The sequence below is a fragment of the Jaculus jaculus genome, chromosome 8 (assembly GCF_020740685.1).
Source record: "Jaculus jaculus isolate mJacJac1 chromosome 8, mJacJac1.mat.Y.cur, whole genome shotgun sequence".
NCBI classification, from domain to species: domain Eukaryota; kingdom Metazoa; phylum Chordata; class Mammalia; order Rodentia; family Dipodidae; genus Jaculus; species Jaculus jaculus.
The window spans coordinates 90216633-90242954 of NC_059109.1; the positions used below are offsets into that span (position 1 = coordinate 90216633).

Consider the following 26322-nt stretch of genomic DNA (forward strand, 5'->3'; position numbering starts at 1 on the left):
CCCATGTAAAGAAACAGTACAAGCACATATCTCCACCAATTCAAATGTTGAAGTCCTTGCCTCTAATGTGATAGTATTTATACGAGGCATTAGGGAGATAATGGCGTTTGGATGATGTCACAGGTTATGGCCCTCATAATAGAATTGGTGGTCTTATTCTTGTAAGTGATACCAGAGCTTGTTCTGTACTGGTGACAACCATCTGGAAGCAAGCAATGGATTCCTCAACAGGTCAGGAAGAGAATCTCTGTTGAACACCATCATGCTGGCACCCTGATTTTGGACTTCCCAAAACTGAGCAATAAATTTCTGCTTACCTCACCTGGTTTAAGGCATTTTGTCAGGGTAGCCCAAACAGATTCATGCACTATATAAAGACAAAACTGTTCAGACATTCTCCAAGGCAGTTTCCAAGGAAACAATGGAATTCATTTCTACTTTTATTTCCAGTTGAAGGAATTTTTGAGACCCACAATCAAATACAGAAGCCACCAGACACTTGTGTCTCTGGGTCACTTCCAATTCCATTGCTCCAAAATGACTTATTCCAAAAAACAAAACACAAAATATCTCATCACAGTATGTGTCCTTCATTAGATGTTGAAATATTAATACTTGAATATCTTATTCTAAATAAGTTATATTATTAAAATGAATCTTATTTGTTTCTCAATTTCCAAAGTGTGGCTATGATGATATTCAAATTAGGTATGTGATTTGTATTGCATTTTTACTGGACATTGTTGCTGTTAAGATTTCTGAGGTGCAGTTAGGGAAATTGCTCAGTGGGGCAGCATTTCATAGCCACTTGGTTTAATCAACAGTACATATACATGCATACACACACACACAAACATGCACACACACACATTCTGAGATACTCTGCACTGCCCATTCACTTGGCACTGTGTTCCCTCCCTGACTATAAGCATCTGTATAGTCTGGGTACTAGTCTGGCTGCCAAACCTTCTCCCTGGGCAGAACCCTCCAAGAGCTAAAAGCACACACCAAACCAAGGCTTCTATAATTAATAGGAAAGAAATTCAATCAACCTCACATAATTAAGGTTATTGAATTGTTAAACAATTTAACATATTGGATTTTATGCTAAAAACATTGAAAAGTGGATGGGAATATTTAAACAAAACTTTGCTGCTGTTCTCTGGCAGAGGGCTGGCTTCCTGGGTGTGAGAATGGGGATGCAATACAATAAATAAGTAGTCAGGACCTTCACATGTTAGTTTAAAATGAGTGTATAAGTCCTTTTGTGTTGCTATAACTAAATGCCTGAAACTAGAAGGTTTCAAGAGAAGCTTTTACATAGATCAAAGTTCTGGAGGTCCAGAAGCAGGGTGTCAACATCTGCTCAGTTTATGGAAAGAACCTCATGGCAGTTCAACCACTAGTGGAAAAACAGAAAGAGAGACTCTTAAAGGCCCCACTACCTCTCATCACCATTAAACCAAGGACCACAGTCAACATGAATCGGTGTGAGAACAAGCCATGTCAGAATCACAGCACAGAGAATGAGGAATGTGGCCACCTAAACTAACATTTATTGAATTAGATTCGAAATCCTCAGGACACCTTGTGTGCTAGGCACTATTATCAACCCCATTTGACAAGTAAGAAAACTGAAGCACATGAAGGTTAACTAGCTGGTTCAAGGTCCTATTACTGGAGATATAACGAATCAGAGCATAGAAGGCAGTGCCCTGAATTAAAGATATAAATCATCTTTCAGAGGGTCTGTGCCCAATCTCAGCCAATCCCAGCTGATCTGGGAAGTGAGTGTTTCCACACCAGTGACTCCTGGCTGCCATGAAAATCACCCCTGGCATGCTTAAAGACATACTCCTTCCTACACCACTAGCTAGAAGTTCCCACCCATTGGTTGGAAGGCTTATCTGTAAGTATATGGGTGCTCCCAGGACTTCCAAAACAACTCCTATTTGGCAGATAAATGAAGGCAACTCTGGGAAACATACTTATCTGGCTATTAATGGCTAGACTCCAGCTCTATAAATTAAGCAGGACTTTCCCCACAATGACACAAAGGAATTCCCAGGCTGTCTTTTTTAAAGGTAAGTTCTGAGACAATCTGGCTGGCTGGAACCTGAGCTTCTGTAGTCTACAGTGAAGGGTGATGCTGACAGCCAAGAAGTAGACTTCTGGTAACACTTCACCTGGAGGCTCTGAGCCGGGTGAGTTTTCTTGGCCTTCCAGAGAGCCCAAGAGTTCCTGGCTTATTGATCTGGCCAGTTTATTTTGCTAGGGTGCCTGCCCAGCCTCGCGATTCCTGAGAATCCAGGCCTGATGCCTTTGCCACCCACCCAGAAGCCATTTTAGAACGAATGCCTTGGATGTACTTATGGCCCCGAAGCAGAATGGGTTTCCTCTCCCTGAAGCTTAGCTTCAGCCTCTCCGCTCTCAGGAGTCCTTTTCAGCTCCATCTCCAGCTGCTTGGAAGTGCAGAGACCTGAACAAGCAGCCCCGCCCTCCTCTAGCTCTCAGACAATGGGGATTCAAGCATTCCGGTGTGCACTCTCCACACCCAGCGCACTCTCAACAGACTCCCTCTGTCGTGCTCCTGTTTTGGCAACTAGGCAGTTGTGCACGGTTACTCTAGCCCTGCTCAGGGACTTGGTGTGAATGCGTTTGGGAGCCGAAGTTCACACCCACCGAGAGATGAGGACTTTAGATGGACAGATGGACTCAGTAAGCAAGCTGTTTTTTGTTTGTTTTGCTTAGGAGTCTCACGCCTGGCTGTGGCTCTTTCATCCCATTTGAGGAGCTAGTGTGGCCTTCCTCAACCTCCCAGGTGGCATCTCTCAGATGAGTGGATGCCAAGACCCATTCCCCTAAGCGACTGCTGCTCAGGACGCTCTTGGAACCTTAACCGCACTCAGCTGGGTAAGGGTCATGGCTCAAGCTGTGCCAAGAACAGAAAAACTGTTTAAGGGGTGGATCTGAAGTCTTTTTTAAAGATATGTCTCCCTCCCTGCAGAGAGAGAGAAAGAGAAAGAGAGAGAGAGAGAGAGGGAGGGAGGGAGGGAGGGAGGGAGGGAGGGAGGGAGGGAGGGAGGGAGGGAGGGAAGAAGGGAGAGAGAGAGAGAGAGGGAGGGGGAAGAGAAAAGAAAGAAAAGAAGAGAAAAAGAAAGGGAAAGGGAAAGAAATCAGAGCCCTTAGGAATGACCCAGCCACTCCAGGTTCCGGCCCATCAAGTCTGGAAATGAGATGATCCATCAGCACCAGCTCCCAGGAGTGGCACTGGCAGGGTATGCGGCCGAGGCTGCCGCATTTGTGCGCCTGGGCATAGCCGCAGGGGAATAACAGCAGCCGTGCGGGGCTCAGGACCTGGGAGTGACCTGCATTCACTGGCGCGCTTGGCTGGCTGCGGCTTTGCTGATTTGGGCCCCAAGGGCAGTATAGCTTCCGATGAGACACCGGGCTGTGGACGACCACCATGCACACAGACCTGGCGTTTCATTAGGAGGACGGAGGGCAAGAACAACTGAGAACATCCTGAGAGGACATCGATTTGGGCCTGAAGACTGGGCTGGGCAGGTGCCCACCCCGGGCTGCTGGGACCAGAACCTCTTGTACCAGACAGAGCTGAGGTAGCAAACGCCGTAGGAGTCTCACAGGCAGGACATTATCAAATTGCTTTTGAAATAAAAATAATAAAACAAAGATGTGGTCGTCATGGAGGGAAATAAAAATCCAGATATGAAATTTACACACCCTTATTTGGAAATATATATGAATATATATTTATAAATATATATGTGAAATATATATAATCTACATATCATCTCTATGTTATATATAATATATAATATATATATTTATAGTATATATATAATATATACATATACATTTTATATATATATATATATATATATATATTGAGAGAGAGAGAGATAAGGAGTGATTTCATATTGTTTAAAAGGTGTTTAAAAGGGGTAGATCCCCCTCCCACACCAAGTTCTTATCTGCTCCATCCGAAGGGAGAAAGTCTGGACAGGTCACCTTTGGCGCCTGCTGGTTGTAAGCTCCCAGGTACCGCCAGCAACTGGAGAGGCTCCGCATCAGCCCTGCTCAGCTGAGACCAGCAGCCTGGCGCTCCCAGGGCTCCCCAGCAGTATAAGGCTGGAAAATTTTGGCTGAAAGGAGGGCCACTGCTTCTTTCCTGGAGACTCTAATAAAGTGGAAGATCGGGTTTTTCTTTTGGTCGGAGAATGTCCTCTGCTCCTATATTCATCCCCTAGCTATGGCGGCGGGGTGAAGAATGAAATCCTAACTCTCCCGCCCCCAAGCTTCAGCCCCAGAGCCTCCTCTAGCCACGTCTGTGCCCTGAGCCGTCCTCACGCGCTTAGAAACTTCTGCAGTCTCTGCTTCCACCTCCTCTGAACAGAAGCATCTGTTCTTTTGGAAAAGCTCACCCGGGGTGTTCCTACGCACCTGATACTGCAGCGCAGCATTCTCCCTCCTTACCTGGAGTTCGACCATTGGTGTACTCAGGGAAATTCCTAGAGGTAAGGACGGGCAGCTCTGGCGGTTTGGAGTGAGGGAGGAAAGAACTGAAACTTCTGTAACCCAATCTCTTCCTCTCCTCCTCTCTAATGCCCCTAGATGCTTCCTCCTCCCAATCTTCAGGACTTTTCTCCTAGCAGAGGATGGAGAGGCCAGAGACCAAAGAGCTGGGAAGTTGCTTCCCCAATTCTTCCAGCCCCAGGGCAGTTTGTCAGGAGCATAAAACTCCAAAAGAATGTCGCTGAGGAGCCAAGTTTTCTGCCAAGAACTTTCCCCCTCTTATTTCCTCCACGGTGACTCCCCACCCAAAAGACTGTTGGTCCTGTAGCCACCACTGGAACATGGCCCTTGGGAACTAACCTCTCTCCCTGGCCTTGGAGCCTCATGGATCTCACCTTTGTCACTGGCCGAGAGCTTTTTGTCTCCTACCTCTGCACCTGGGAGTGCACAGGTCTTTCCAGGCTCAAGACTTGTCCAGCTGAGAGGTCAAGATGCAGGTTGCAAAGCGCATCTGCCTTCCATGAGCAGGAGCTGTAGAGCCTAGAGTTCACAGGGGTCATAAAAGGGAGTGTGAAGCTTCTAGGCTGAGAATCCCATGCCCAAAGCAATCAGGCCCTCCTAGAGTTGTGAGATTCTCCAAGGTAAGACCATAGACCACAGTCCATGTGCTCTGGCCACTACAAACTTACTTGATGCTCAGTACGTTTTCATATGAAATGCTCAGTACTTTTTCCCTAGAGGAATTGCTCAATTTAAGTCCTTACTAAGGCCATTCATAGATATGGGACATTCAGGCCTGGCAGCATTCTTTAGGAAAGGCATGTGAAGTCTGGGAAGGAAACGCCATTCTTCTTCATTGTTCTTGCAACTAGAAAATAAAATTGTAAGTAACATAAAGCTTGAGGCTTCTCTTCCTGTATCCTTTCTAATATACTCTTTCCCCCTTTCAATGCTTCTGTTGTTACTAGAGCATCTTGCAATGTTTTCACAAAAACAGTCATAAAAAGACTCTAAAATTTCATCATGGAGTACATGAGGTACTTCTGGTCTCCAGCTTCTGGGTCAGAACTGCTTCGGCCACAGCACACAGGCTCTCAGCTCCACTCTTGCCCTCCCTCCCAAGGCCATTGGTAGTATGTTTTCAAGGTAATATATAAATAACTTCAAGGTTCCCTAAGGAAACAACATCTAAGTTTTTAGGTCCTTGAATTATCTCAGAGGTGAAATAGCAACCTATTTTAAGTGAGACAAATATTTCATTCTTGAACTGAGGTCAGATTGTCTAACCTCAGTCCTATAGTGTCATTATTTCTTGAAGATAACTTCCTAAAGGATAATATGACAACAACCTCCTTTAATCCTGGTTTTAACTCTGCTTTACTGAAATGTCTTTTTCCCCAAATGAACAAAGATTTCCTTAAGGCTTCCTTAAGAAGCAGTGTGGATTGTTTCCTACCACCTAAAACCTTGTACACTGAAACTAGGTGCCCCTGAACCCCTCCCTACTTAAGTCAAAACTAGCCAGGATAGATATCTAATCATTAGACCAAAGCTGAAATGATTCCTTTGCTCCTGAACTCTTGGTGAATTGAGCTACTTGGCCTCTCACCCTACACTCGTTCAGCTACAAGGCTCTCATCCCCTCTTCCCCCTGTGTTGAGGGTATTTGTTTTAAATGAATTCATAAAATACATCTCTTCAGGACTTAGTGTAGCCAATGAAAATACCATTATCCTATTATCCTGGTGTCTGATTACCCTCAGCCCTTATTTCATTGGAATTAATGTGAGAAAGACCAAAGACAGTGAGATGAAGGAAATTATACTGAATAGGAATACTGAGTGCATCAGAAGCCCAACTTTGAATTTTTTATTCTTTCCAAATATTCTGGCATTTGGCACCATAAGTACAAAACATTGTATGCACATTTATTTTTAAATTTGTTTTTATTTTGTTATTATTATTATTTATTTTTCAAGGTAGAATCTTTACTCTAGCCCAGTCTAACTTGGAATTAATCTCAGGCTGGCCCAGAACTCACAACAATCCTCCTACCTTAGCCTCCCACATGCTGGGATTAAAGGTGTGTGACACTATACTTGGCTTAACTTTGAATTTTTATTCCAAAGTGTTTTCTGTCCTAGAAAGAATTTAAAAGGCCTGTAATAAAATGAGATAGTTTTTCTGTGATGGGCTGAAAAAGAAAAAATATTGTTAAATAGTTGTTTTATGTATAAACATTTGAACATCTAATTCCATTTCATTGAATTACCTTGCTTCTGCGTGAACGTGGTGGATGCATGAGTAGTGCTGCATTGCACGGTTCCTCTATACGGCTCTGCAAAGTGGGCCAAAGCCATCAGTAATCAAATCTCAAGCAGAACAAAGCCCAGCCTTTCTTTGAAATACAATGATATATCTTTCTAATTAGTTATGTATTCTGAGTTTAATAAGTCTATTTTTGACTCAGCAAGTACAAGTGAATTATGAGCTATCATCTAAAAACTTGAAAAAATTAATTCTATTTATTTTTTATTTGTGTCTTTATTTATTTTGCAATGCCCTATGTGGCTAAACTGACAAAGAAATCACATAGAGGTTATGTAGTATGCAAAGCACTACAGATATGGGGGCTTAATTTCTATTTTATTGCAAATTCATAAGCAATAAAATGTGAAGAGTCACATCTTTGCATGATCTCCCTTATTCAATAGATAGTTTCTATCTGCCTTGTCTTACTTTGTCTTCCCCCTCAAGATAATTTGTTACTTCTGTCAAGATCCACCTTTTCCAAGAACCCACTTGGTCATTTCTAATGTCCATTTTCCCTTTCCCTAAACATTTATGTATATATTGGACCATGACACCTCATCTTCATGTGTGTTTCTCCCATCCAAAGTAAAAGTCCCATATTTGGGCCTTTTCCCCAACTGGTATGATATAGCCATTATTTGATAGCATGAGGTTCACAAGGACTAATGAATTAGTAAGTGCACGAACTGAAAAGAATCAAGCAGGGAGTGGTGGCACACACCTTTAGTCCCCTTTAGTCCCAGCACTTGGGAGGCAGAGGTAAGATGATCACCAGGAATTCCAGGCCACCCAGAGACTATATAGTGAATTCCAGGTCAGCCTGAGCTAGAATGAAACCCTATCTTGAAAAATAAAAAAAAAAAAGGAATCCATTGAAGGATATAGAGAAGCTCTTAAATGTAGTGTGTGTGGCTCATACTTATCCGTGACATTTTGTACTGGCCACCAGCAGCAATGATGAAAGTTGACACAGCTACCATCCACACATGCGCATATGTTTACACCAGTTTTTCCTACCTTCTCATAGCTTCATTCTGAGGAAGTTTATTGCTAATTTAAAGTATTGTTTATTGCCATACTTTCTCTTTTCTCACATCTTTGGTTATTTTAGGAAACTGAATCTTTTACATTCTTAATGTAGGTGGAAGGTGCAACTTTAATGATCTAGTTCCTATTGCAAATAAGAGTCACTGGTGATAAGCTGAATACATTAATGGTTATCTATAGATATAAGCCATATTTAAGTTTAAGCAAAGAAATTTAAGTTAAGAAAAGGTGCAAAAAGTTTCAACTTGCTCTCTGGTGTCAAATAAGAATTACTTACATGAGGGATGAAAAGAAAATGGGGAAATTAAAGCATTGTCAAAGAACCACCATGCACGGCAGGTTAAGATCAACAGTCAAGGCGCCATCCCATCCAGTCTTTTATTATTATTCAAGCAGAGTACCATGAATTAATTCAGTTGATTTTTTGACAACTTATAAGGTGAAGATATCTGCAACAATGTTTCACAAAATAATCACTACACTCTTTTATAGGTATCTCTTCTACTTATATAAGGCTATTTAGCACTTGGCTTCCAAAACAATAAGCATGATACAAGTAATTGGCATTCAATTAAAGTTTATGGACTACTTGAGTTTGTTGTTGAAGTTGAATGACTTTATATTTATTAGCTTATTTGAACTAACTATCCATCCTTTAATTATTACCACAGATAAGGAAAACTGAAAACCTGCACAAGGTCACATAAGTAATGTACAACATAACCTAGTCTGAAATTTGCCTTTTCTTTCCTTATTGAAGCAGTAGTGTGAGGGAGAGAGGAAAGAGAAGAAAGGAGGTAGATGATAAATATTTTATTTTCTATGTTGTTGCTTTATAATTTTGCCAGTACTACAAAAAATAAATTTTACATAATCATTGCTAAAATGACAAAAATGTACGATTTAAATTTTATAACTTTCATTTTGAACTGAGACTTGACCTTGTATCAACCATAATTTTGCCTCCATTATTCTATATAATCATTTATATATAATTCTTGAGAAATTGTTGGGAAAATACTAAATGAAAATATAAAAATAAAGATGTAAAATGTAGCATCAATTTAGCATTTACTTTATAATTTGAATCAATAGTAATTTAGTTATTGATACAGATATGTGTTTCAAAGACAAAAAAAATCACATAGACACCTTGAAACAAATACAGTATCAGAATATGACTAATTAAATGGGTACTCTATACATTTTTAGGAATGTGAAGTTGTGATATTTAAGTTGCAGCTGGTTGTTTGGTCATTTAAAGAAGATTTTAATGGAAGTTGTGGTATGATATGTTTTGGAGTCAAAGCATTAGATAAGGAAATATGAAGATGATCCTTCCTTACAAAGTTGCAGCATGTGATTTTGCTATTTTGATTCTTTCTGAGCATGTGACATTTGGGAAGGTCATTTAGCTTCCCCAAGCTTCACTTTTTGTGTAGGTATAACAATTACCTGTATTTCTCCTTCTAGCATTGTGGAGAAGATCAAATTAGACAATGCAGGGGAAATATTTTGCATTTTGCCCTTTACTGTGACATTGGTTATGGCATTGTATTACCAGGGTAATGGCTGTTTATCCACCTGGTGAAATATCCTCTGATAAAAGAAATATTTGGTCATTATCACAGTGAATAAGGACAACATACCTATTCCCGCAAGAGGTGTATTCTGGTTTATAGAGCAATAATAAAAAATAAGCAAGCTACTCAAAACACAAATACAGGAATTATCCCAATAATGTTTGCTCTTCTGCCTCACTAGAGGCTTACAGTAATACCCGTGTGTTTTCCTTACATAATTCTGTGACACTACTTACCACATAATTCTAAAATTCCTGTCCTACAAAGACCCTGGTCAGATCCATGAACTCATCAGCCCCAGGTTCATTGATAACTTCCAGCAGCCTAATGAGTGAGGGCAGGTGAGCCCAGAGTTCAGTCCTCATGCACCCACAGAAAAAGACTCACAGAACAGTGGGTCCACAGAGATACACTCCACGCCCTGTTTGAGGACGTGTCAGTTTAATTTTAAAGCCTGAAGCTCCTTGCAAGCAGGGAAAGATGTCTCCGAATGCCAGAAACTGTTGCCATAGCATTTTCCTTCTCGGTTTCTGCCTAACAATCCTGCTCCAAGGCAAGCACAACTTGAGCTCTAGTTTTCTTTGAGGACCATATGCCTTTTCACAATTCAGGACTCCAGTGATATGATAGCTACTCCATATACTGACCTGCTGGGTACCTGGTGGGAAGCTTTAAAGAAGTCTGACGATGCCATTAAGTTTCTTAGGACAAGACTCATCTTTGAGGATGTAATTTGCAGAACAGAAAAAAGTCCCAAGGAGGATTTTTACTCCCCCACTTCCAATCTCATTGGCAGTCTAGACGAGCCAAGTCACAACCAGTCTTGCCACCCAACCTGGTTCCTTTCAGCACTCGAAGCGTGGACAGCTCCCGCGCGCTGGGCGCATCCTCCGCAGTGGGCGCCCAGCGGGCCCCCGCGGTTCCACCCGCGCTCGCTCGCTCGCTCCTCCCCGTCCGCCCCCGCCCTGCGCTCACTCCAGCGGCCACTTGGAGGGATTTCCTTTGGGGTGGCCTCTGCAGCAACACACCCGGCTTCATTCGCGGCGACTGTGAGCATGGATCTCCGAGGAAGAGCCCTCCTCAGCAGGGACGGACTTCGAGTTCTCCTGATGCTGTTCCGTGAGTGGTGTTTTGGCCACTGGGAGGGCGGGACGCGCTCTTTGCAGAGCAGACTAAAACCAGTAGCTTTAGATTTGAAAGGGTCCTTTCATATTTTGTAGGAGCTTTGTGGGGCGAATAAGGGTTGGGGGTGGCCTGCCTGTGGCAGAAAGGTCACCTGAGAGCCACACACCTGTATGGCATCTCACAGACAGAGTATGAGACAGATTGGCGTTGTGGGGACCACATTGGCAAGAAAGACTTGATTTTATCTCCCTTCTCCAAGCGTGTGTGTGTGTGTGTGTGTGTGTGTGTGTTTAAAGGCTAGCTGTGTTGCAAATAAGGATTTAAAAATTTTAAAAATTATTTGTATAAATGAATAGCAATGGAATTAGGCTCGTTGGCGCCGCGTTAGGAAAACAGCTTGCAGAGCACACAGCTTGGAGCCCGGAACTTTCCCACTCCCAAGTCTGCAGCACCCAGGCTCTGCGCTCTGGGTCCCTCGAGCATGGGGTCGCCGAGCCCTATCCTGATGGGCGGTTTTGCTCGTTCTGCAGATACAATGTCTCAAATTACGGCAGAACAAGAAGTGGAAAATCTTTCAGGTCTCTCCACGAACCCTGAAAAAGACATATTTGTAGTGCGGGAAAATGGGACAACGTGTCTCATGGCAGAATTTGCAGCTAAATTTATTGTACCATACGATGTGTGGGCCAGCAATTACGTGGATGTAAGGAACATTTCCTCCCCAGCTTGCTCCTAGGGCTCCAGGGCCAAAGGGCATCCTCCCTCAAGGCCCTGCGAAGACCTGGGTCGCTCGCCTCCCCCCTACACCCTTCCAGGCTGTTCCCGAATGCTGCATGGGGGTTCCGGCTTGTAACGCCTCCTGCTCGCCCTGCCTGCTTTAAAAGTCAATGCCCCTCTCTGCTTTCTTCCTGGCGGGGTCTGCACGTGAGTCTAACCGCATGTAAATTCCTGGACCCTGGAACGCTCACTAGCTCGCCTGCCAAGGAGGGAGCGCCCAAACGTGCAGCCAGCCCAGAGCTTGTGCAGGGCCCTTTGCAGCCCCGCGGGGCCGGGCAGGCTGAGCGGGCGCGGGGCGTGTGTATTCCCAGTTGATCACAGAGCAGGCTGAGGTTGGCTTGACCCGGGGAGCTGAGGTGATGGGCCGCTGTGGCCACAACGAGTCGGAGCTGCAGGTGTTCTGGGTGGATCGCGCCTACACACTCAAAATGCTCTTTGTCAAGGTAAAAAGTGGGTGCGCAGAGGGATGGATCCTAAACTCTGGATGGGTGTGGGTTGGAACCTCCCTTAGGTTGCCCCACAGAGAAACCAGCATTTCACCTGCGTCTCCCCCACTTGACAGGAAAGTCACAACACATCCAAGGGACCAGAGGGGACTTGGAGAATGAGCAAGGTGCAGTTTGTGTACGACTCCTCCGAAAAGACACACTTTAAAGATGCAGTGAGTGGTGAGTAGAGTTCAGCCGGGTGGGGACCCAGCCTAGGAAAGCAAGGCGCCGCAGGGAGCCCACGCACAGAGAACACACTCCTTGGGGTTCTGTAAACTCCTGGGCTTTGTCCACCTTGGGCCTGCTTGCTCTCTAGGACCGCTTGCGTCATCTAGGTCTCAGGCCATGAGGATTCCCAGAACGCCCTACCCTTGGGGGCTGAGTGAGTATTCCTCAGTCCCCAAACGTCGAAGGTGTCTGTGACTGGGAAGGAGCCCAGAGCTTTACTGTTTTCTTCTACACCAGGCTTTCTCCCTCGTGCACCAAAACAAGAGGACTTTCCCTTGAGGTCAGGACTGGAGGGCCGGATGGGCTTCTGAATCTTTCTGTGCACAGCTGCATGCTCTCCTCCTTGACTACAGCACAACAGAGCAGACTCTGCGGCCTGCATCTTGATATATTTGCCTTTCGTGCTCATCCTCCGAACTACTCACTCAGATCATTCAACAATATCACAGGCAGAGGCACATACATACCCTAAGTAACAATGTGCCCATCTACAGGCACTATCGAAAGCCAGATCGAGATTTAGCTTTAAAATAAATCATGTCACCTATAATGAGGCCTTCCATCACCCAGGCTCTGAGTTGGGAAATAATTTTTACTGAGGACATAAAAGCATGCCTTGTTTCTCTCTGCTTATCTGTTTGTTTTAAATCACTGCAGTAAAGATGTTTTTTTTCTTTTCATCAAAATACAGAACTTACCATTTTTCCTTTCAAAATAAAGAAGAAAGAAAGAAATTATCAATTTAATCCAGAAAAGGAGAAAAATGGGTTGTGAAATGTGGAACCCTAAATCATTGTTCTTTCTGACTTTAGAATCATTTTTTCTTTTTCAGTCAAAAGGGGTGTGTTTTCAGATATTACTCTTTTTTTGTTTTTCTCTAAAAGGATTTCCAAATTACTATTTAGGAGCACAGGCTCAGAGAGAAAGGTTGACTTTGACTTCTTCCTCCATCATCACGTGATGGCTTTGGCTGAACCTCATCCCTGGGCCTGGCAGCATAGGAGGGACCGGGCTCTAGGCATACAGGAGAGCCCGTTGGGTTGGGAGCAGTGAGGGCGCCTCCAAGCAAGGGCATAACCACTGTCCTGGGCCTCCCTGCAGCTGGAAAGCACACAGCCAACTCCCATCACCTCTCCGCCTTGGTCACCCCAGCTGGGAAGTCCTATGAGTGTCAGGCTCAGCAGACCATTTCTCTGGCCTCCAGTGACCCTCAGAAGACTGTCACCATGATCCTGTCTGCTGTCCACATCCAACCCTTCGACATCGTCTCAGATTTTGTCTTTAGTGAAGGTAAGTTGAGCTGGTTCCAGGAAGGAGCAAAGGGCGTGACTTCAAGGACAGGTGGAGGAGATGAGGGAGCTGCTGGGGTCCCAGAATGCAATTCCAGTAGAATACAATAACAATTTAAAAATAACACTTAAAGGCTGTAAGGTGAACATGTTGATTTTCTACACTGGTGCTTTACCCTGCCTTCCCCCCTCCCTTTTGCTTTCCTTTTTCACTTCCACATTGCCTCACTCCTTTCTATTAGGAAAGTTATTTAAAGGCAACTTGATGTTCTGTTTATTTCTCATGGGCAAAATCTGATATCTTTCATGTGTATCTTCCTGTGGGTTGGGGATCACCAGATCAATACATCTATTTGAATGTTAAGACTACTGGGGGATCACACCTATGTTGCTCATCATCATTTCTCTTTCGTTAAATACAGTATCCTCTCAACTTACACTTAGAATGTAGAATATACCCATTCCTCCTGAGTACTTATTCCTAAGGCACTTAACAAATCTGAAGAGAAATTTTCCTTGAGAGAAGGACTGGTTCCTTTCCTTCCTCCTTCCCTCCCTCCCTTCCTTCTCTAGATGGCATTTAGGCTGTCATCAGAGTGCTCTGAAGCCTAGCCCCCACCCCACCTGATCCTTATTCATTCGTGTTCTGTTAGCATCTAACATAGTATTTTACCTACTGCAGATAGACCGTTAACTGGCTAAATAAATGTTATTATATTCAATTGGTAGGGATTTGCTAATGCTTGTATGCAGACAAATCACAATGTAGTATAGTTAATAAAGCCATGCCACAATTACCTGCTCTTATGTGAGGATAGCTGTGCAGATAGGTGATCACATACCCTCCCTTACTTCCTTTTAGGGTATATTCTAGGAATTGAAACTAAGCTCTAAGTGTCAAGACCTAAACAGTTTTAAAGACTGACTTGATTATAGAATTATTAAAAAATGGAACAGCCACTGTATTTCTTAAACTGAAAATATTAAATGTTATTAAATATATATGACTTATTATGGTTGTTGATGATCCAGGGTTTCATTGTGAGAATACTGGTCCATATAGTATCCTTGCAGAGTGCACTGTAGTTTACATGGGAACTTTCAGTAGGGTTAGTGTTTAGTAGTATTTTCTTCTTTGCTGGCCAGCTGTCATCATTTCTCCTTTGTATCTTGGCACTCCTGGTGCTATAATTGATGATTTTAGAAGCTTCTTATTGCAACATCACCGTAGTTCATTCTGGGTTATTTCTTTTTTTAATATATACGTTCAAAGCAAATTTTATCCATCTCAAGTTTGTAGAAAGCTTTCTGGTAGACATGAAGCATTTGTAAGCACGTATGCTTTCTTAAATACAGATGACATGAGCACAAGCAAATTGCACTTGTCTCACTCAGTCTTTTCAAGCTAGTAATTGGTATGTTCTCCCCCGTGTGTTACCCTGATACTCAGGCCTTGCACTCCTGGGAGGAGGCAAGCCTCATTGAGAATCACTCACTGGATCTTTCACCTTTGTGTAGCAAATGTTCATTTGTTTTTGGCTCCTCCTCTGTGGCTCTTAGCACCTACCTCCCACTGTGTCCTAGAAAAGATCATTATATTCCATTTATTGGAAAGATTCCTTTTTGTGGTGCTTTCTTAGGGTCTAGCATTGGGAACTCAATTCCTTTGACAGAGTTCAAGGGTTTCTAGGGTGTTGTAGATGCCTGTGTGGTGGAAATGGAGCATATGGACTGGAGGAGGGGAAGTTTGGTTATATATCAGCACACCCACTGTGCTTTCGGTTGTGTGGGTGCACGTCTGTGTGTGTGTGTGTGTGTGTGTGTGTGTGTGTGTGTATGTGTGTGAGTGTGTGTGTGTGTGTGGAGTGGTGTATGGAAATGGCCACAGTCCATCACAGCACAAAGATTTTTCGTGAAAAACCATTCCCTTTGTAAGGTGATTTTACCTGATGGGTTTCACAGTTGCCTATTTTGTATGCTCTATGAGAGAAATGAGGAAGGGTCAGTGACATGGGTAAAAGTATGCTCACAGGGGCTGAAAGCAATGAGAAGGTTGATGTCTTTATTAAACATATCCCTTTAAGCACAGTGGGTTTAGCTACATCACTGATCTCCAAATGAAGGTCTCTTAGCTCAGCACATCCTGATTGTAATGTCACATGGACATTGAATTGCGCTGCACACAGCTGTGATGTTAATGTGCACAGCATGCTCCAGTAGGCCTGGAGGTGGAGCATAACATGCTCCATACCTGGGCAGGTGCCAGATGATGCTGATGGTTCATAGAATCCTATAGAAGGCCTGAAGAGTTAGTAGCAAGGACATATGGCTAGCTTTATGAGGTAGGAATAAGGACAGGGTTGCATGACAAGAGAAGGCCCTCACAGTATGACACAGAGGTAGGTTCATGGTGTGAGGACCACCATCCAGATGGAGACATGAGTGAGGGAGATCTGCATGTCTCGGTGGCATTGTTCAGTAGCAGAAGAGTGTGAGAGTGCACAACAGTGTTTATACTTCATGCAAGGGTAAATTCTTCAGTCAAACCTGAAAAGTAAAACTACATTATATTTCAGTGTTATAGAATGTGTAGACCAAAGTCAACTTTTCTGAATATTTAAACCAGTGAAATAAGTCTTCATTACTCAATTTTATATAGTAAATATTATAGATTATATGGCATACAAAGCATTTTGAGTAGTGTTGGCAATACATTAAAGACAATGTTGATGTCCAAATCACATTTTCAATGACATATTTTTTTTGGAATTTGAAAACTTTCAAGCATGAATTTAGTTACTTGACTTATTTCAATGTCAATAAAGTCTTGGTATTTAAACACTTCTTACAAGTATATTTTCTGAAAATATTGGAGGCTGTTATAGCTTAATAATATATTTTCATGCTTGTATGTTTTATTATAGTTTGTTATGCTCTATTTGTTTGAATGTATTATCATTTTTTATTATTCAATTTTCTTAACTATTAACAGATTTTATTAATTAAATGTACAGTTACCTTCTAAAAGGAAATTTCTCATGCATGCATTCACATGACATTTCTGTAGGCCTAAGGAATGGTAAATATTATATATGTCTTATTAAAGTTTTAAGGTTAGGCAACTAAACAAAAAGTATAGGAAGAGTTGGGGGGGTCTCTGGGTTAGTAAGTTTCTGGAGATAATGGTGTCTTGGGACCTTATAACTAGGAGGCTCTCTCTTCTCAATGGGCAACAGCTGTTGGGTAAGATTTCAAGAGCTATGCAAAACAGGTAGGCTCTGAATGGCTAAACATTTGCTTACTTGGGCTATTTAGGAAATAATAGGGTATGCAAAAATTTGAGTTTGGTACCAGCAGGATTTTGAGCTAAAAGGTCTCAGCCCACAGTGAAAAAATAAACAACCAATCTAGAGTTTGCCATTAGCTTGTTGATATTCCAAACACACTTTGAATAGCAACTATCATACTGTAGTTCAAGGTACCCCATGTTTCTCAGTTGGGGTTAATTAAGTTGCCCTTCTGCAATTAATTCATAATGTAACCCCTTGAGCGTCTGGGAGATTTCTTGCTGTGAAAGAATGGGAGATTCCTCACTAGAGGTGAATAAACCTGAGTATCTCAATAGCTTGAATTAAAAGAAAATTTGACATACAATGTCATAAAAATATAATAGAATATGAAGGCTGCCTCTGATCTCCTTTATTAAAGATCCAGGTTTAACAGACATTTAAAACAAATAGGCTGAGTGAGCCCTTTTTTTAATCCTCAGAGGAAAAAGTCAATCAAATCTATAGGAAAATTACTAATGTTTCCATGTGTATTAGGACACCTAAGGTCCAAAGAACCCTAAATTCATGAGTATTTATTCAGTGCTGGTAATGGAGCCCAGTCCAGCAATACTGGACATGCACTGTACCACTGAGCTATATGCTCCAACTCCTCTGAGCTTTTAATTACTTTCTCAGCAGCTGGATTGGGAGATGCTGCCTATGTGAGGTTGTGTTATATTTATTTTAAGTGAATACAACTTACCTTTCTGTATACATCCCCTACCCCTGGAGAAGGGCTTGTAGCATGTTGCCTTGTCACAAACAGAAGGTCTACAGATAAAAAGCATTGTGAAGACCTATGATTTACCTGGCATTTCCCAAACAAGGACCTTGTCATCAAGGATCATTACTCTTCACTGCCTTCAGACTGACTAAACAGCCAGCAGGAGGCAATCCAGGTGTGAACACTGCTGAGAACTGAAAGCAGCATAGGGCCATACAGATCTCGTATGCCAGGCTGCCTCTGGCAGCCAAGACCTTAGAATTTGGAGATCCCAGATGGGATGAGGGAACCATGGCATTTGTCTACCAATGCCATGCATCATTGACGGCTGCTTTGGGGGTATTAGCTCTCTGGGATTTCCACCCTCTCTTATCATTGAAGCTCACTGGGATGTGTGGGAATGGTGAGAGCCAAAGACAGAATGGACTCTGGGCTTGTTTGCTACACTTAGGGGCAAGGATATATGCCATGGTGGTGCTTACAGTCTAACGGGAAAGGGTATATACAATACACACCATGTTCCTGGCATATGATGGCTTCTAATAATAATTGCTTGCATTGGTTTTCATCCCAGTACTTACATCTTGAAGAATATGCCATTCATTTCAACAGCTTCTCAAAGAACAGAAGCAGTTTGCCGTGGTTACGAGAGTCCAGAGCCAGCTTGTACACAATAGAGGAAGAGGGCCAACCCCCTCACTCCAGCTGCTTTGTCAGACAACAAAGGAACACCCAGCTACTGAAAGGCTACCCTACTGTTCACACAGGAACAGACTGGGGGGTAGCAGAGCTCCAGACAGACAGTTTGGCCCTTTGCCCATCCAGCACTGTTCATTTGGGCATAATGAAGCACTCTTCATTGACTCTTAAAAAGTCAGTACAATTTTAAATGCTGTGGTCATCTAACCACATGTTAAACACATACTCAGAACCTGAGATTGGCATCATTTTGAGGGGTGTACTGAATTGATAGTTGAGGGGCTTCAGCAGCTGGGAACTGTAACAGAGGACCCCACATTGTTTATCTTTCTTCATCTGTCTTCTGTGTGCCAGAGCTGCTGTTACCTTTTCTACCCATATGTCATTCTCTTAGGTCCATGCTTTATATGGCAAAACAGGCATAGGGGCCCCAAATCTTGTAGAGGTGAGCACAGATTCTGAGTCCTTGAGTACCTGGAGCTAGATGTGATTTGGGCTGACCAAAGGATTCTTTTCCCCACGGGAAGAACTGTGGCCATTGTGTTTTCTAATCTGTGAGTGATATCGCTTCTTACACAGGATTTTATCCTAGGACTCCACAGTTGAAAAAGTGAAAAGTGTTCAGAGCACCAGTACAATTCACTGGGAAAATTTACATGTATTCCACCAAACTTTGGTTAATATTTAGCATTTCCTTTGGTTACAAATGAAGGCTATACACAATAGTGCTACACACAAAGGTAGCTGTGACTTTGTCACCAGTAGAAAACATTGATATTTTTATCTTAGTTTGTGCAGGTCTTTCAAAATAGCATCTGTGCATTTTAAAACCTGCAATCAGAGCCAAGATATATGTACCAAAACAGAAATGCACAAATCTGCAATTATTCAAAATATTTTGATGGGTGAATTTTGATTTTCTCTGTAATCTTCTACATCTTAAGTTTTGAATTCATAAGAATTGTTCTGAATATGTATTCATAGTTTCTTTTTTCTTAAATTTTTGATTTGTTGATTTTTAAAATATTTTTTCTTTTCTTTATTTATTTGTTTATTTACTTGTTTTAGTTTTAAAATTTTATTTATTTATTTGCAATCAGAGAGAGAGAGAGAGAGAGAGAGAGAATGGGCATGCCTGGGCCTCGAGCCACTGCAAACAAACTCCAGATGTGTATGCCCCTTGTGCATCTGGCTTATGTAGGTCCTAGGGAATCGAATCTGGATCCTTTGGCTTCACAGGCAAACACCTTAACTGCTAAGCCATTTCTCCAGCCCCTATAGTTTCTTCTGTAATACTTATTTATTTAAGAAACACAGAGAATGTATAGGTGTGCCAAGGCCTCCTACCACTGAAAACAAACTCCAGACACATGTGCCATGTTTTGAGTATGGCACTATGTGAATACCATGGAATTGAGCACAGGCTATCAGGCTTTGTAAGCAAGTGCTGCCTTTAACTGCTGAGCCATCTCCCTAGCATTGTTTCAAGTGGCAGAGAATTGAGTATAATTTATTATGTGTTGGCTTTTCATTGCTGAGAAAAAAATGCCAGAGATAATCAAGTTAAAAAAAGAAAATGGGGCTGGAGAGATGGTTTAGCGGTTAAGTGCTTGCCTGTGAAACCTAAGGACCCCGGTTCAAGGCTCAACTCCCCAGGACCCATGTTAACCAGATGCACAAGGGGGCGCACGCATCTAGAATTCTTTTGCAGTGGCTGGAGGCCCTGGCACGCCCATTCTCTCTCCTTCTCTCTATCTGCCTCTTTCTCTGTCTGTCACTCTCAAATAAATAAATAAAAATATTTAAAAAAAAAAGAAAATATATGAGTCTATGGGAGGACAGTACATCATGAATGGAGCATGTGGCACCTCTTCACTTTATAGTGGCTGGAAGCAAAGACTGAGAGACAGGAGCTGTCAAAGACATAATTCCAAGGATCCAGTTTCTCCCCTTTAAGGCCCCATCTCCTGGAGGTTTTATCATTTCTCAATAGCTCCATGATCTGAGGACCAAGTCCTCCATACTAGCCATTGGGGACATTCAAGATCCAAATGCATTAGATGTGGAGAGGACGATAGCATAAGCATTTGTTCTAGTTGTGTGTGTGTGTGTGTGTGTGTGTGTGTGTGTGCTCTGAACTGTACTGTAGAATACTGATTTTTTTTTTCCTATGAGTCATAGGCACAGTTTGAAAGTGCTGATTTATGCTTGTTGAATGCATAGCCTGCCTCTGTGGATTAATAATACTAAACTCATATAAAATTCTTGGGAATAGTTGTTCAGAATGCAGAATATTGTAGACTTTATGAAGACAACATAGTGCATGGTCCACATGTTATGTAAGACTCCAGCAGAGGGGCTGGGGTGATGACTCAACAGTTAAAAGCACTTTGCAAAGACTGATGGCCTGGATTCAATTTAACAGACACTTACATTTCAGCTACATGCAGAAAGTGACACATGTCTCTGGTGTGGCAACAGACCCTGATCTACCTCCCCCACTTGAACAAATAAATAAACAGTAATAACAAAGAGCCTCTGTAGCCATCATCAGGACATCTGCCTCCTTCAGGGAGACACAAGTCTTCATGCTGAGTAGGCTGAATGAGAACAACAAGCAGCCCAGCAGGAGCTGAAGTCAGTGTTTGCTGCCCCATGTATGACATAAAATGCATCTGATTTTCAAAGTCTGTAGGGCTTGGGTCAGTGGAAAGGGGCCACAGATTTAGGAATCACTTTCAATGGATCACATAGTGCATAGGTTGATAAAATGAGGTTTTGATATTTTTCATAATTCTCAATGTCCTCTTAGTCCATATTATTATTATTACTATTGTTGTTGGAGACATAGACTCTTGCTATATATATGGCCCAGGTTGACCCCAAACCTCCCAATTGCTCTAAGTACCTAGCCCACCCATGATTTTTCCTGGCATCTCCATAGTTTAATATTTTCTTATATTCACCCTTCTTGTGGTATTAATGCAGGGTTTTTCCAAAGTGACAAAAAGCAAATTTTGAGAAATCACAATAGTGTTTTAGCCGCCCCCCTACCCCTTCCTTTTCTCTCTTTCCCTGCCTTACCCAAGCTGTGTTGTTTAGTTCATATGAGGTTTCATTCCCTGGGCACAGTTGTTAGCCTCGTGATGCCTCCATTTCCTTGTATGAATAATGTGTATAACAATGCCGCTGTCCTCCTGGAACTGTTACGGCACTAAATGAGAGGCAACCTTTGTGTATGGAAATAAATGTAAGTTTAGGTACCATGAGGCAGGTATGGTGGTACACACCTTTAATCCTCCTGCACTTAGGAGGCTGAGGAAGTAGGATTATAAATTCAAGTCCAGCTTGGGCGACAGAGTGAGATTGTATCTTAAAAGAGAACAAAAAATTAGGAGGCTAGTGACATTCCTCAACAGTTAAACATGTTTGCTTGCAAAGCCTGCCTGTCTGAGCTTGATTCCCCAGCACCCTAAGAGCTGGACACAAAGTGGCACATAGGTTCATGTCTCAGTGTGCTTAAGACAATGGAAGACAGACCAGGAAAAACTGAAACTCATGGGTCACATAGAGTGGCATTGTCTCACAGAAGCAAGAGACTTTGCCTCCAAAAAGACAGAAGAGCCCTGACACCTCAAGATTGTCCTCTGACCTCCATGCACATGCCATGCCACACACATGCCCATATGCACACATATATGTGCAAACAAATAAACAAATACATAAAAATTAAAAAAAATAGGGACCATGCTGATTTTTAAAGCTGTATGTTTAAGTGAAATTTCTCATTATTTCTTTTTGTAAAAGAGGCAAGATTTTAGGGCTCAGGGCCAATCCTTCTGTTTTCTGCTTGTCATATACATGGTGAGAAGACAGAGTGAGTCTACAGGGATTCTAGAAAAGCCTGTAACACAGGAGAGATTCAAGAAATGTTTACTGGGTTTCATAGCATTGAGCTAGTGATTCATAATGAAAGGGAGGAATTTATAACATAGCATATGCAGAAAACTACTTACTAAAAGATAAAAAATTATATAAAGAAATGTTCATGGCTCCAAATTATATATCTATATATGAATACTACATTCTTTTGATAGTTTCACATCTTATTGTTGTATAGAATTGTTTATTTTGTATGAGAAATATAAAAAAGAGATATGGATATAAACTTGCAAAATGTCATCTATTATTGTATCTGTTGAAGACATAGAAATGAAAACCTCAAATAATAAAGAGAAAATGAATATTTAAAAAAAAAGAAATGTTTACTGGGACCTCGATTTGAAACCCTTGTCTTTCGGGAGAGGTATCTAAAGCCATCTAAGGAGACTATCAATTATCTACAAAGTGCAAGTTTTTTCTTGTTTCTGGGGATGAAGTTTCGGTCGGTCCTCCCAACTCTGTGCCCACCAGCAGGTCTCCTGAGAGGTTACCCTATCCCCTTCTAGCTTCATCCTTTCCTCTTCTCTTTTCTTTTTCCTTCCTTCCTTTTATCCTTTCTTTCTTTATTTTGGTTTTGTGTAACACTGGACAGCACAGGGAGCGTACAAAATGAAACAACTCTGGGCTAAGCCTAATACCTTCTCCCTCAGTGAAGACACTGGCTACATGGGGTATGGAAATGTGAATATTTATAAAGCTCTACATGGCTTAAAATATAATCTAATTTGACTATATTAATGTACATGGATTTTAATGCTCATATGTATCTTTAAAGTATAATGTTTAAAATGTAGAGAACTAAAAAAAAAAAAAGAATAAAATGTAGAGAACTTTAAAGCATATAGCACAGCATATCTTAACCTCTACATGAAACCATGTAGATGTCACTTAAAGGTATAATCAATTTCCATCACAGCAGAAAATTTTCTTGGTTGCCCTTCCTGGATATAAGCTCTTTTCTGACTTCTAGGACCATGGACTGTTTTACTAGTCCTTGAACAGATAAATGGATCATGCAATAAGTGCTTACAGAATGTTACTGAAATGCAGATATTTTGTAATGTGTAGCCACATCTCATTCATCTTTAACGTTGACTAATATTTCATTTTTGTGGTATGACTAAATGCAGTTTGTTGCACTTTGGTAGGAATTTTGACTGTTTCTAGTTTTAGACTATTCTCAGTAAAGCTCTATGAATATTTAATTTTCTGTTTCCTTGGGAAGATATTAGGGAGGGAATGCTGACTTATAGAGTAGGTTTATATTTATCTTTTTTAGGAATTACCATAGCATTGTCTACACTTATTGTATAGAGCTGCATGGCTTTAGATGTGAAAATGGTGACTCAAAATGATTGAAATAGATGAGACAACAGCTGAATTATTGACCTTATGATCAGCCTTTTTGAACACTGCATCTTTGTAGACATTTCTGTTATGCTGCCTATATATGATATACTTTAATAAAACATTGAAAATGGAAAAGGTTATAGTGGCTATATCTAATGCTAAAATGCTGGAAATTTGAATAATTCACTTGCATGGTTCTTCAGATAACTTCTAAGAATCTACTGAAATTGTCTTACTAAATTGATATATATATGTAATATATATGCGTATGTATATACTTCACATTATATAGAAATATCAAGGTTAAGCTTTGAAGTTTCTTGGGGAAGTATTATTTCTGGAAAGCAACAGTCCACAAATCCTCAAATGTACTTTCAGAGCCCTTTTCATGTGTATCTCTGGCCTGATTTTGATAGGAGAACTTATGATTCAGAATAGTTTGTCTGGAACTCACTACTCTGCTTCTTCCATTTCAGAGCATAAGTGTCCTGTGGATGAGCGAGAGCAGCTGGAAGAGACCTTGCCCTTGATTCTGGGGCTCATCTTGGGCATTGTCATTGTGATAACTCTCGTGATTTACCACCTCCACCATAAAATGACTGCCAATCAACTGCAGATCCCCAGGGACCGATCCCAATACAAGCACATGGGCTAGGATCCATTAGGCAGGCAGAAACCAAGTCCTGCCCCAAAATGGATCAGGTAGAATGACAAAGGCACTTTTCCACCTTGTATACAGGATATACCAACATAGCTACACTCCGGTAGGCCTGGGCATCTGAGGCTTGCCTGGCCTGTGTCCATGCTTAAATCCAGGGATGGGGGAAGAGCTTTGTATTTGTGGCATGAAGGACAGCTGTTTTCTCCATGCTGGGTATCAGGGGAGGGGACAGCCAGCCTTCATGCTCAGGGTGGCTTTGACTCTCTAAGGAGAGGGTCTGGACCTGATATTTAAGAACTGGGAACACACTCCCCTTGGAGAAGGCTTCCTTAGGTCCAGAGGAATGGGGGGGATGCTTTGTACCCTTGGCCTCTGCTGGCTTTCCTACAGTTTTCAATGCACACAGTACAACCTCATGCTGCCTGCGGCAAGACCCCTGAAAGTGATCCATGCTTCTGGCTGGCGTTCTGCATGTTTAGTGATTGTCTTGGGAATGTTTCACTGCTCCCTGCGCCCAGTGACTGCAGCACAAGAACCTGTTCAATGTAACTATGCACAGTTGTTTGGAATTCATAACATGGCAGGTCCAAGTGAAGGGACCTGAAGAACTAATCCATGTGACTCTGTTAAAAAAATGAATTAAAACGCACTACTCTCTGGCCTTTGGCTACTTTCTTGAAAAAAGAAAAATAAATTAAAAATACAATTTTTTTGTTATTTGGTGGGGGGAATCCAGAGGAGAAACAGGGAAAGGATGAAGACGTATTTTTTCATTTTTTTTTTTTTTTTTTTTGCAAAATACTGAAGAAAGGACAAGGATAAAATGAGAGGGCTATGTTAATTTTCCATCACTGTGCCAAATAAATAACTCACAAGAAGGAAATGTTTTGTTATTGTATAGTGTGCAGGGTTGTCTCCTCTGCCTATGAAAACAGTTACAGTACAGGAAAAAATACAAGTTTCAAGGACTCCTCCCGATAGGAGGGGAACTGGAATCCAACATCCTGGCTTTGATTAGGCGAGGGAGATGTTTCTGCCCTTTCTCCTGGTTGGTTAGCTCCAGCAAGGATGAAGGTGCCGATTGGTTCAAAGAGCATTTCCAACTGCACTTGTCTCAGAAAGCCTGCCAACCCAGCCCACTGATGGGAAAATTCACCCAAGAACCGGGAAGCAGTCCAGCCTTCCCATAATCTTGGGGCATAAGAGTTAAAAAAAAATTCTGTTTACCTCAGGGTTCATCTTCCCTGTCCACCTAACAAGGGAAACGACCGGGTGACCTGATTCCTGTGTTCCCTCAGTTTTCCTAGCTTGGGCTACAGAAAGCTTCAGGCCATGGTGACTTGTCCCTGTTGCTTTGGAAGCAGCGTGTCATGACAGAAGTGTAACGCAGAGGACATCTGTTGACCTCGTGCATCTGAAAAACAAATAGGAGACAGGAAGGGACACATTGGGGCCTCAAGGATGTAGCAGGTCTTGCATCTTAAAGGTCCCACTTCCTCCTGGTAGTACCACAGACTGGGGAACACATAATCAACACATAGGCCTTTGAGGGACTCTTAAAATAAAAACTATACCAAGGGAAAATTGGCTTTTCCAAGTGAAAAGACATAGATTTATTTTGGCAAATACATGCAATTTAATAATGTCACCTGTTGAATGAAAGATCTACTAATGCTTCATGGTCTTGAATTGGGCATCTACTTTGTAGTAAAATGCTGGATGGAACATGGTAGTAGGTTTCTTTTATTTTTTGACTGCAAACAATAATTTACTAAAATTTTTTAGAGGAATGTATATACTGTAAATTGTGTCTACTTAATTGTGTCTAGATAATTTTTTAGGGTCAATGGAGGTAGAGGAAATATTTTCTCTGGATTGTTTTCTATCCCCCATACATATAATCTCCAATAAATGTCCTCATGAGTTCATTTCCCTGTGTTCAGTTGCTTGCAGAGAGACACTCCAGAGGTTTACCAGCCCAAGAACTCTTCCTAAGTACCAGTGACTTACTGATCTGCTTTGGGGAAGATACTTTAACCATTCCATTTTGAAACTTCTTCAGAAAACATCTTGCATTTCTGAAAATTCCCTTTATTTACTATTCAACTTGTGTTCCCAAAACATATGCTCATTGTTCATTTTAGAATTGGCATGTAGTCAGCCAACAATGAGTTTAAATACCTAGTATTGTTTTGAGTATCTATTGGGTACAGGTTTAGTGGAAAGCATAC

General features: G+C 41.8%; 1 protein-coding gene across 1 annotated transcript; it reads left to right on the forward strand.

The window, feature by feature from the left end:
• Positions 1 to 10439: 10439 nt before the first annotated feature.
• On the forward strand, positions 10440 to 24750 carry Lamp5 (lysosomal associated membrane protein family member 5). The gene is made up of 6 exons (XM_004661516.2): positions 10440 to 10598; positions 11135 to 11307; positions 11693 to 11824; positions 11944 to 12049; positions 13199 to 13387; positions 23907 to 24750. The coding sequence occupies exons 1-6, from the start codon at positions 10535 to 10537 to the stop codon at positions 24083 to 24085; spliced, it is 843 nt and encodes a 280-aa protein (XP_004661573.2). The 5' UTR covers positions 10440 to 10534; the 3' UTR covers positions 24086 to 24750.
• Positions 24751 to 26322: the final 1572 nt, after the last annotated feature.